The sequence below is a fragment of the Loxodonta africana genome, chromosome 1, assembly GCF_030014295.1.
Source record: "Loxodonta africana isolate mLoxAfr1 chromosome 1, mLoxAfr1.hap2, whole genome shotgun sequence".
NCBI classification, from domain to species: domain Eukaryota; kingdom Metazoa; phylum Chordata; class Mammalia; order Proboscidea; family Elephantidae; genus Loxodonta; species Loxodonta africana.
The window spans coordinates 54166785-54180198 of NC_087342.1; the positions used below are offsets into that span (position 1 = coordinate 54166785).

General features: G+C 38.5%; 1 protein-coding gene across 6 annotated transcripts in view; it reads left to right on the forward strand.

Annotated features, from left to right (window-relative positions):
- Positions 1-13414, forward strand: part of HIVEP1 (HIVEP zinc finger 1) — a 179780-nt gene that overhangs the window by 124706 nt on the left and 41660 nt on the right. For all 6 annotated transcript variants that reach the window (XM_064280710.1, XM_064280734.1, XM_064280715.1 and 3 more), the window contains 2 exons: positions 3159-3292; positions 4249-4424. In XM_064280710.1, the coding sequence (XP_064136780.1) occupies positions 3159-3292; positions 4249-4424 (310 nt within the window). The remainder of the gene's footprint in view (positions 1-3158; positions 3293-4248; positions 4425-13414) is intronic.

Genomic DNA, 13414 nt, shown 5'->3' on the forward strand with positions numbered 1-13414 from the left:
CTTTAATTTTGTGTAGTTTGTGAAGTCAGCTTCATTACAGTTGTTCGCCTAAAAAATGGGGGAGATCATTTAAGCAATTAAAAATAAAGTACCTAAGGATATCACGTTGGTTTCTGGGTATTGTATTTGGAATTGCAGATGAAGTCCTTGACTTCTACAGGTTCACAAGCATGTGATACAGGCTCATAAACATATATATACCTTTCAGTAAGAAAATATCATACTATCAGTATTACAGTAGAAGTTTAAGTACAACTTCTAAAATAAGTAAGTCTCTAACACTGCTGATAGGTTGTGGAAATATGGATAAGGGAATACATTCTAAAGGACGTGGTCCTTCAGCTGAGTCTTAAAAAAAAATAGGGATTTTTCAGGCAAACAAACATGAGAAACTTTAAGTCTGTTGAATGGCGTGCAAGTGAGAAAGAACTTGGTTTGTTAAAAGAACTAAAGAGTCCCGTATGGCTAGAGAATGTTAACATTTGGAGCAGTAATATACTTTGAAGTTGGCAAGTAGGTAAAGACTAAAGCATATGCTTGGTGGTGGAGAGCCATTGATACTTCCACAGTGAAGCGGGGCATCCAAACCATTTGTGGACCTTATTTTTGTTAATGCCAAGAATTCAATCTACTAAGTCAGAATCTTGAAAGACGGATCTTGATCATGAGTATTTTATGAGTATTTTTAACTAAGTTTCATGCATATTCCTGAAGTGCCTATGAAAAGTAGTTCTTTAAAAGCACCATGTGCTTTGGTCGAAATGTCTGGAAATGCATAGCTAGATGTGGTTCTCAGGAGGAAGCCCAGGTGGAAAGTTTAAAGATTCTTCAGTGCGTAAGTGTAATTCCTGAGGTTTCTCATGGACAGTGGGAAGGAGCAGAAGAGAAAGGGGCCTAGAAACAATCCTAGGGGACCACAAATATTTAAAAAGTTGAAGGGATGGAGAAAATCTGCCTAGAAAACTGAAAGAGATTGTTCATAGAGAAAGGAGGAGAAGCAGGAGAGAGTGGTATTGTGGAAGTCAAGAAAGGAGAGGTCAAGTAAAGGTGAGGACTAACCGGCGTCTCTGGGCTGAGCTGCTCCAGGAACACTGAGGAACCCCTGGGTGGTGAAAATGGTTAACATGCTCAGCTGCTGACTGAAAGGTTGGAGGTTCGAGTCTACCCAGTGCCACCTCAGAAGAAAGGCCTGGCGATCTACTTCGAAAACATCAGCCATTGAAAACCCTGTGGAGCACAGTTCTACTCTGACACACATGGGGTCGCCAGGAATCAGAATAGACTCAATGGCAACAGGTTAATATCTCTGGAGACTTGAGTCTGTAGGTAAGTGGGTATGGAGGTTTGGGTACGGGGTTGACTTTTACCCCTACCCCAACTGTTAACATAACTATCTATGATTCAAATGGAAAAAAAAAAAAAAATAGATGCTAAAAGAAAAATGGTTCTGAGAGAAATAAGTCATCAATAACATATAATGCCATAGAGTGGTCAAGCATATAAAAACCAAGGAAATGGTAATGATTTAGGCATTTAACTCGCTAATAACTTTGGTGACTAGAAGCCAGATAACAGGAAATTACCAGGAAAATTGGGTAGTAAGAAAATGAACAAAAGATAGAAATTTAATATTGGAAAAAAAGGTGAGAAAGAGGGTTGTTGTTAAAGGGATAAAGTCATGGGAAGGTTCGTGCATGTCTTCCAAAATGTAGGCAGGACTGATCTATATGCCAGGAAAAGAAAAGATTGTATTTTTTCCCCCCATAGGCATCAGTGTAATTACTTCTACAAGTCACCTTTGTGAGGAACATGGGCCAACCAACTTTTCTTTGTTCCTGTCTTTGTAAGGACTGGAGCTCCCGGGAGCCCTTTCTCTAGACCATGTAGTCCCTTACCCTATACAGCACATACTGTCTCATCACTTACTATGTTAAGTCTCTTGAATAAGGTAGCTATCTACTTGGCAATGGACTTTCCATTTTTAAAGGAGCTTTGTATAGAAGAAGCCCTTGATCAAGAAAGTTTTGTGTTGGACTCAACAGAGGACTTGAGTTTGAACCTTTGCTGTTAACATTTGCCTTTTGGCAAGTAACTAACCCTGGGAGTGTCTTTCCTCATTGCAGTGTAATCCACTTGTGAGAATTAAAAGGAATGACGAATGAGAAAATGCATTGTAAACTGTGTGATTGTATGTAACCGTAAGGTGGTTTATACTCTTTTCTGTGGAGAAAGCACTTTTTATTTATCATGGTGATATTCATTACCCTTTTTCCAAAGATTTAATTATCAGGTCAGAAGTCAGGTTTTGACTTGACCTGAATCTCGGAGTTATGAGTATATGAGAGCTTTTCCATATAGGAAAAGCTTGAGAGGATGGGAGCCCCTGGGGGGTGTAAATGGTTAAGTGCTTAACTAGTAACCGAAAGGTTGGAGGTTCAGGTCCACCTAGAGGAGTCTCAGAAGACAGGCCTGGTGATCTGCTTCTGAAAAGTCACAGCCTTGAAAACCCTATGGAGCACGGTTCTACTCTGGCACACATGGGGTTTCCAATGAGTTGGAGTCAACAGCAACTGGCTTTGTTTTTTTTTATTTTTGAGAAGACATAGAGGGGAACGATAATTATGGTTTAAAATGAAGTAGGAGGGAGAAGGATAAAATAGTGGGAAATGGGACTTCTGATTAAACTTTACAGTGCACTTCAGTCGAAGGAGATTTAGTCAGGTTTCTCAGGAGTTTGAAACGTTATTTTACCAAAAGGGTAGCTAACTTTTTTCTATTGAATAAACTCTGTAAGAAACAGCAATGTGAGTGATTAATTAGATGTAAGGAAGAGTACTTAGTTGATTTAAGAAGTTCCTAATACACTGTATGGAATATCAAGAGGGGACATTTTAAAGCCTTTATTTGGGGGAGGCCATGGAGTATGGTGGATTTTAAAATAGCATAGAATTTTATCAGTTTGCTTTAGATAGATATATGGGAGGAAGAAAGAAGATAAAGCAAATGATTGTTAAACCTGTTACTTCTCTGTAATGCATTTAATTACTGATTGTATTCCAGGCACTCTGCCTTGGTTTAATTTCCAGCAAAACATTAGCATGTTTGTGTTTTCAGATTTATTAAAGTAGTTTCTCTCTTTTTTTTTTTTTTCCTTTCAGAAAGCATTAGGTAATCAAAAGTCCACAGTAGGTGAATTCAGCAATAAAGATGCCTCTGAAATTAACAGTGAGCAAGATAAAGAAAATTCCTTAATCAAAAGTGAACCAAGAAGAATTAAAATATTTGATGGAGGGCAAGTACAAATTTTACTTCTTAAATGTACATTTAAACATACTTTTTAAATGTACATTTGCTTTTGTGTAAATGAAGACTTATCAATGCCAATTTTATATAAAGGTTGTGAGGTTTCTTGGCTTATTAACAGAATTTTCATGGCAAAATAAGGAGCCCTGCTGGCACAACGGATAAGGTGCTCGGCTGCTAACTGAAAGGTTGGCGGTTGGAACCTACCCAGCGGTTCCATGGGACAAAGACCTGGTATCTGCTTCGGTAAAGATTACAGCATAGAAAACCCCACGGAGCAGTTCTGCTCCATCCTGTAGGGTTGCTATGACTCAGAATTGGCTGGACGGCACCTAACAAAAACAACAACGTAGCAAAATATCTGTTAGCATTATGTTGAATTCCATTTTGATGGAGAAAATAATGCTGATTTAGGAAACGTTGTAGGGCCCTGGAGGCAACTAAGAATAAGAACTACGTTTTCAGAGTAAAACCTTGAGTTTCACACCAACTGAGTGTAAAGAATAACTTGGAAAATCTCTTTTGAGAGAGATGACTTCTTTGCCTATTTGATGTTTTTGTATATTTTGTTTTAGGAAAAAAGCAAATTGTTTATGCTGATTTTAGCTGCAGTGAAGCTCAGAAATATTTCAGTACTGATAGTTGTATTATTTAATTTAGCAATAAAGAAAACTCTTAAACCAATTAAATGTAGAAACGGAGATATTCTTAAAAATAGCATCGAATAAGATTCATTAGAATTAGCAATTAGAATATTCAATGTTGATTTGAAAAGCTAGAATATTCTGTTACACATGCATACAGTTTTTATTGTTTGAATATAAAAGTTATGTCGTGTTTTTTTTTTTAGGTTGAATTTTAATCAATATTTTCTCAAAGACATAGTGTCCAATCCCCGCTATTAAATCTCCAATTTAATCTCTCTTTTTTTTTTTTTTAAATTAGATATAAGTCAAATGAAGAGTATGTATATGTCCGAGGCAGAGGAAGAGGAAAGTACATTTGTGAAGAATGTGGAATACGTTGTAAGAAACCTAGCATGTTAAAGAAACACATACGAACCCATACTGATGTCCGCCCTTACCACTGCACTTACTGTAACTTCTCCTTTAAGACGAAAGGTATGAGATGCACATCACTTCCCAGTCCTTTTATATGTTTAGTTGGTAGAGCTAAAACCCAGCTTTGGGTATCATTTAACCACAGGTTCAGTAGCTTAAATAGACTAATACAAATTGCATCTTGTCAATGGTGTAGTCTCATTTTCTTTATGTTCCTAGACCCTTGGAAGAAGGTATTTAATTATGTACTTTGGAATATATTTGTAAAATTTTAAAGAAGCAAACTGCCTTTTTTTCACTCCCCAAATTATAGTTGCATAACATAATGACGAATACATTTTTGAAAGTACTTTGGGGCTAAGGAGGAAAGAGAAAATTCCATAATTACAAATTCATTTGAGCACTAAAAAGATTAAAGATTTAAAGTAATAACCACAGTAAGCTTTTATAATGGTTACACTCTTGTTTTTATTATCTAATTTCAGGCATGTATAGCCATTTTTTTTCCACGATGTATCTTTTTCCCCAAATTTCATTGAATTTCAGCTTCAAAATTTTTCCAATTTTTCTACTCTTTAATATTTTGTAAAGATAACTAAGAACTAGTCAATAAATTATATTTAGTGCCCTTTGTGTTTTCTTTATATAATTTTATTTGACTTGTAAGCCTTTATTATAGTTAAGAAAATTTTAACCTGTACGGATTTCCTATTCCATTTTTGTTTATAGTAGCTATGCTACTAGAAAATGTTTGCTTTCTCCGTTAGGTTCCATGTTCATGATAATATACCAGTGTATCATCCGGGATTTTAATTTCATATACCACCTTTAAAAGAGTAAGAATCTCTCTAAAACAAAGCAATGTAATAATGAAATCAGGAGGGCGGAGCCAAGATGGCGGACTAGGCAGACGCTACCTCGGATCCCTCTTACAACAAAGACACGGAAAAACAAGTGAATCGATCACATACATAACAATCTACGAACCCTGAACAACAAACACAGATTTAGAGACGGAGAACGAACTCATACGGGGAAGCAGCGATTGTTTCCAGAGCCTGGAGCCAGCGTACCAGTCAGGTACGGCACAAGCACAGAGACCTGCTCCACCCCCCTGAACTAACCCCGGGAGGGGGACCAGCCGGTTCCACAGGCGGCATGGGACGCAGCCGGTAGGAGAAGTCCCCGGGAGGCAGTGACTGATCTTGGAGCAGAAAGAGCAGCATCCGAGCCGGGGAACCGTCCTGCAGGGATTTGGACTGGACGCAGGTACGCCATAAACACGGAGAGTTGCTCCACCCCCCTGAACTAACCCCGGGAAGGGGACCAGCCGGGTCGCGCAGGCGGCGTGGGACGCAGCCGGTAGGAGAAGTCCCCGGGAGGCAGCGACTGGTATTGGAGCGGGGAGAACAGCGTCCCAGACGGGACACTCGGTCACGGCACAAGCACGGGGAGCTACTCCACCCATCTGAACTAACCCCGGGAGGAGGCCCAACTGGTTCTCGGAGGTGGCACGGCCACGTGGCTGTAGGGACGAGAAGTCCCCGGGAGGCAGCGACTGATTTTGGAGTCGAGAGTGCACCATCCCAGTAGGGGAGCCTTGACGCTGGGCATGGGGCTGGAAGCGGAGGATCTGACCGTGACTCCAGCGGGCCAGACCCCCCGGAGGCAATCTCCACACAGCCAGCACACATAGGCGACACGCCCACGGGAATCTCAGATATAATAGTCATTCCAAGCAAGACAAGCAACTCTGGCTATATTCTGAGGTGCTACTCTCCTATCTCTCTGTTCCCTCCCCCACCCTCCCCAGGCGGCTTCATTAACATCTGAATAGCCTGAGCCAGAGGGAAAACTCTGATAGGGATCTGACTGCATTTTTTTTTTAGCAGATTTTCTGGAAAAACTAGTTTCCCAGTGATGGCTCGGAGACAACAATCCATATCAAACCACTTAAAGAAGCAGACCATGACAGCTTCTCCAACCCCCCAAACAAAAGAATCAAAATCTTTCCCAAATGAAGATACAATCTTGGAATTATCAGATACAGAATATAAAAAACTAATTTACAGAATGCTTAATGATATCACAAACGAAATTAGGATATCTGCAGAAAAAGCCAAGGAACACACTGATAAAACTGCTGAAGAACTCAAAAAGATTATTCAAGAACATACTGGAAAAATTAATAAGTTGCAAGAATCCATAGAGAGACAACATGTAGAAATCCAAAAGATTAACAATAAAATAACAGAATTAGACAACGCACTAGGAAGTCAGAGGAGCAGACTCGAGCAATTAGAATGCAGACTGGGACATCTGGAGGACCAGGGAATCAACACCAACATAGCTGAAAAAAAATCAGATAAAAGAATTAAAAAAAAATGAAGAAACCCTAAGAATTATGTGGGACTCTATCAAGAAGGATAACCTGCGGGTGATTGGAGTCCCAGAACAGGGAGGGGGGACAGAAAACACAGAGAAAATAGTTGAAGAACTCCTGACAGAAAAGTTCCCTGACATCATGAAAGACGAAAGGATATCTATCCAAGATGCTCATCGAACCCCATTTAAGATTGATACAAAAAGAAAAACACCAAGACATATTATCATCAAACTCACCAAAACCAAAGATAAACAGAAAATTTTAAAAGCAGCCAGGGAGAAAAGAAAAGTTTCCTTCAAGGGAGAATCAATAAGAATATGTTCTGACTACTCAGCAGAAACCATGCAGGCAAGAAGGGAATGGGACGACATATACAGAACACTGAAGGAGAAAAACTGCCAGCCAAGGATCATATATCCAGCAAAACTCTCTCTGAAATATGAAGGCGAAATTAAGATATTTACAGACAAACACAAGTTTAGAGAATTTGCAAAAACCAAACCAAAGCTACAAGAAATACTAAAGGATATTGTTTGGTCAGAAAACCAATAATATCAGATACCAGCACAACACAGGGTCACAAAACAGAACGTCCTGATATCAACTCAAATAGGGAAACCACAAAAACAAACAAATTAAGATTAACTAAAAAAAAAAAAAATACACATAACAGGGAATCATGGAAGTCAATAGGTAAAAGATCACAATAATCAAAAAGAGGGACTAAATACAGGAGGCATTGAACTGCCATATGGAGAGTGATACAAGGCGATATAGAACAATACAAGTTGGGTTTTTACTTAGAAAAATAGGGGTAAATAATAAGGTAACCACAAAAAGGTATAACAACTCTATAACTCAAGATAAAAACCAAGAAAAACGTAACGACTCAACTAACATAAAGTCAAGCACTATGAAAATGAGAATCTCACAATTTACTAAGAAAAACGCCTCAGCCCAAAAAAGTATGTGGAAAAATGAAATTGTCAACAACACACATAAAAAGGCATCAAAATGACAGCACTAAAAACTTATTTATCTATAATTACCCTGAATGTAAATGGACTAAATGCACCAATAAAGAGACAGAGAGTCACAGACTGGATAAAGAAACACGATCCATCTATATGCTGCCTACAAGAGACACACCTTAGACTTAGAGACACAAACAAACTAAAACTCAAAGGATGGAAAAAAGTATGTCAAGCAAACAATAAGCAAAAAAGAAGAGGAGTAGCAATATTAATTTCTGACAAAATAGACTTTAGACTTAAATCCACCACAAAGGATAAAGAAGGACACTATATAATGATAAAAGGGACAATTGATCAGGAAGACATAACCATATTAAATATTTACGCACCCAATGACAGGGCTGCAAGATACATAAATCAAATTTTAACAGAATTGAAAAGCGAGATAGACACCTCCACAATTATAGTAGGAGACTTCAACACACCACTTTCGGAGAAGGACAGGACATCCAGTAAGAAGCTCAACAGAGACACGGCAGATCTAATTACAACAATCAACCAACTTGACCTCATTGACTTATACAGAACTCTCCACCCAACTGCTGCAAAATATACTTTTTTTTCTAGTGCACATGGAACATTCTCTAGAATAGACCACATATTAGGTCATAAAACAAACCTTTGCAGAGTCCAAAACATGGAAATATTACAAAGCATCTTCTCAGACCACAAGGCAATAAAACTAGAAATCAATAACAGAAAAACGAGGGAAAAGAAATCAAATACTTGGAAAATGAACAATACCCTCCTGAAAAAAGACTGGGTTATAGAAGACATCAGGGAGGGAATAAGGAAATTCATAGAAAGCAACGAGAATGAAAATACTTCCTATCAAAACCTCTGGGACACAGCAAAAGCAGTGCTCAGAGGCCAATTTATATCAATAAATGCACACATACAAAAAGAAGAAAGAGCCAAAATCAGAGAACTGTCCCTACAACTTGAACAAATAGAAAGTGAGCAACAAAAGAATCCATCAGGCACCAGAAGAAAACAAATAATAAAAATGAGAGCTGAACTAAATGAATTAGAGAACAGAAAAACAGTCGAAAGAATTAACAAAGCCAAAAGCTGGTTCTTTGAAAAAATTAACAAAATTGATAAACCATTGGCTAGACTGACTAAAGAAATACAGGAAAGGAAACAAATAACCCGAATAAGAAATGAGAAGGACCACATCACAACAGAACCAAATGAAATTAAAAGAATCATTTCAGATTATTATGAAAAATTGTACTCTAACAAATTTGAAAACCTAGAAGAAATGGATGAATTCCTGGAAAAACACTACCTACCTAAACTAACACATTCAGGAGTAGAACAACTAAATAGACCCATAACAAAAAAAGAGATTGAAACGGTAATCAAAAAACTCCCAACAAAAAAAAGCCCTGGCCCGGACGGCTTCACTGCAGAGTTCTACCAAACTTTCAGAGAAGAGTTAACACCACTACTACTAAAGGTATTCCAAAGCATAGAAAATGACGGAATACTACCCAACTCATTCTATGAAGCCACCATCTCCCTGATACCAAAACCAGGTAAAGACATTACAAAAAAAGAAAATTATAGACCTATATCCCTCATGAACATTGATGCAAAAATCCTCAACAAAATTCTAGCCAATAGAATCCAACAACACATCAAAAAAATAATTCACCCTGATCAAGTGGGATTTATACCAGGTATGCAAGGCTGGTTTAATATCAGAAAAACCATTAATGTAATCCATCACATAAATAAAACAAAAGACAAAAACCACATGATCTTATCAATTGATGCAGAAAAGGCATTTGACAAAGTCCAACACCCATTCATGATAAAAACTCTTACCAAAATAGGAATTGAAGGAAAATTCCTCAACATAATAAAGGGCATCTATGCAAAGCCAACAGCCAATATCACTCTAAATGGAGAGAACCTGAAAGCATTTCCCTTGAGAACGGGAACCAGACAAGGATGCCCTTTATCACCGCTCTTATTCAACACCGTGTTGGAAGTCTTAGCCAGGGCAATTAGGCTAGACCAAGAAATAAAAGGTATCCGGATTGGCAAGGAAGAAGTAAAGTTATCACTATTTGCAGATGACATGATTATATACACAGAAAACCCTAAGGAATCCTCCAGAAAACTACTGAAACTAATAGAAGAGTTTGGCAGAGTCTCAGGTTATAAAATAAACATACAAAAATCACTTGGATTCCTCTACATCAACAAAAAGAACACCGAAGAGGAAATAACCAAATCAATACCATTCACAGTAGCCCCCAAGAAGATAAGATACTTAGGAATAAATCTTACCAAGGATGTAAAAGACCTATACAAAGAAAACTACAAAGCTCTACTACAAGAAATTCAAAAGGACATACTTAAGTGGAAAAACATACCTTGCTCATGGATAGGAAGACTTAACATAGTAAAAATGTCTATTCTACCAAAAGCCATCTATACATTTAATGCACTTCCGATCCAAATTCCAATGTCATATTTTAAGGGGATAGAGAAACAAATCACCAATTTCATATGGAAGGGAAAGAAGCCCCGGATAAGCAAAGCACTACTGAAAAAGAAGAAGAAAGTGGGAGGCCTCGCTCTATCTGATTTCAGAACCTATTATACAGCCACAGTAGTCAAAACAGCCTGGTATTGGTACAACAACAGACACATAGACCAATGGAACAGAATTGAGAACCCAGATATAGATCCATCCACGTATGAGCAGCTGATATTTGACAAAGGACCAGTGTCAATTAACTGGGGAAAAGATAGCCTTTTTAACAAATGGTGCTGGCATAACTGGATATCCATTTGCAAAAAAATGAAACGGGACCCATACCTTACACCATGCACAAAAAGTAACTCCAAGTGGATCAAAGACCTAAACATAAAGACTAAAATGATAAAGATCATGGAAGAAAAAATTGGGACAACCCTAGGAGCCCTAATACAAGGCATAAACAGAATACAAAACATTACCAAAAATGATGAAAAGAAACCAGATAACTGGGAGCTCCTAAAAATCAAACACCTATGCTCATCTAAAGACTTCACTAAAAGAGTAAAAAGACCACCTACAGATTGGGAAAGAATTTTCAGCTATGACATCTCCGACCAGCGCCTGATCTCTAAAATCTACATGATTCTGTCAAAACTCAACCACAAAAAGACAAACAACCCAATCAAGAAGTGGGCAAAGGATATGAACACACATTTCTCTAAAGAAGATATTCAGGCAGCCAACAGGTACATGAGAAAATGCTCTCGATCATTAGCCATTAGAGAAATGCAAATTAAAACTACGATGAGATTCCATCTCACACCAGCAAGGCTGGCATTAATCCAAAAAACACAAAATAATAAATGTTGGAGAGGCTGCGGAGAGATTGGAACTCTCATACACTGCTGGTGGGAATGTAAAATGGTACAACCACTTTGGAAATCTATCTGGCGTTATCTTAAACAGTTAGAAATAGAACTACCATACAACCCAGAAATCCCACTCCTGGGATATACCCTAGAAATACAAGAGCCTTCATACAAACAGATATATGCACACCCATGTTTATTGCAGCTGTGTTTACAATAGCAAAAAGTTGGAAGCAACCAAGGTGTCCATCAACGGATGAATGGGTAAATAAATTGTGTTATATTCACACAATGGAATACTACGCATTGATAAAGAACAGTGACGAATCTCTGAAACATTTCATAACATGGAGGAACCTGGAAGGCATTATGCTGAGCGAAATTAGTCAGAGGCAAAAGGACAAATATTGTATAAGACCACTATTATAAGATCTTGAGAAATAGTAAACCTGAGAAGAACACATACTTTTGTGGTTACGAGGCGGGGAGGGAAGGAGGGTGGGAGAGGGTTTTTTATTGGTTAATCAGTAGATAAGAACTGCTTTAGGTGAAGGGAAAGACAACACTCAATACATGGAAGGTCAGCTCAATTGGACTGGACCAAAAGCAAAGAAGTTTCCGGGATAAAATGAATGCTTCAAAGCTCAGCGGAGCAAGCGCGGGGGTCTGGGGACCATGGTTTAAGGGGACTTCTAAGTCAATTGGCAAAATAATTCTATTATGAAATCATTCTTCATCCCACTTTGAAATGTGGCGTCTGGGGTCTTAAATGCTAACAGGCGGCCATCTAAGATGCAGCAATTGGTCTCAACCCACCTGGAGCAAAGGAAAATGAAGAACACCAAGCCCACACGGCAACTAAGAGCCCAAGAGACAGAAAGGGCCACATGAACCAGAGACCTACATCATCCTGAGACCAGAAGAACTAGTTGGTGCCCGGCCACAATCGATGACTGCCCTGACAGGGAGCACAGCAGAGGACCCCTGAGGGAGCAGGAGATCAGTGGGATGCAGACCCCAAATTCTCATAAAAAGACCAAACTTAATGGTCTGACTGAGACTGGAGGAATCCCGGGGGCCATGCGCTCCAGACCTTCTGTTGACACAGGACAGGAACCATCCCCGAAGACAACTCATCAGAAATGAAAGGGACTGGTCAGCGGGTGGGAGAGAGACGCTGATGAAGAGTGAGCTAATTACATCAGGTGGACACTTGAGATTGTGTTGGCAACTCTTGTCTGGAGGGGGGATGGGAGGACAGAGAGAGAGGGAAGCCGGCAAATTGTCAAGAAAGGAGAGACTGAAAGGGCTGACTCAAGACGGGGAGAGTAAGTGGGAGTAGGGAGTGAGATGTATATAAACTTATATGTGACAGACTGATTGGATTTGTAAATGTTCACTTGAAGCTTAATAAAAGTTATTAAAAAAAAAAATAATGAAATCATCTGTCTGAAAGGACAAACAGTAAAAAAGTATTTCATCAATTATTTTTGACAGAAACTTCTAAAGTTTTTATTCCTTTTGAATTACCGTTTAGTTTTTTTTTTTTTTTTAGAGCTATACTGGTCGTCTTTGCAGTTTTTGTTTTAAAGATTGGTATTACATTTTTTAGCTAATAACGTTTTACTGATTTTATTAGCACTTAAAGAGTTATATAACAAATAAATAGCTTCAAATTAGTTCTCCTTAAATGCTAATAGTACCTGAGACAAGAATGAGGGAGAAACAAATTGTTCTCCTTCAGATAGCCTGGACTCTTTCCAGAAAGTTGGAAGAAATCACAAGGGTTTGGGAGAAATACTAATTACGTCATTCTTGGATTGTGACATAGAAAAGTCCTCCCGGAGAGGGAGGTTGCATTTCAGAGTGATTTCCCTGGTCCTGAGTGAGGGCTTTGATAGGATAAAGTGCTTTGATTTTAACCCAGTTTATTGCTTTTTGACTGGTTTACATCTAGTTAAGAATTGTCTGTTAGTGACCAGTGTAAGATGAAGAACATTTTAAGATGCCAGTGTTTCTAATAGAAGTTCACCAAGTAAAGAACAATGACACCAAATACAAGAAGATCAAGACATAGTGGAAGAAAAGAAATCAGGGTATTTTTAAAATAGCATTCATAAAATAGGAGCCCTCGTGGCACAGTGGTTAAGCATTCGACTGCTAACCAAAAAGTTGGCGGTTCGAATCCACCAGCCACTCCTTAGAAACCCTGTGGGACAGTTCTACTCTGTAATGTAGGGTCGCTATGAGTCAGAATCAACTCA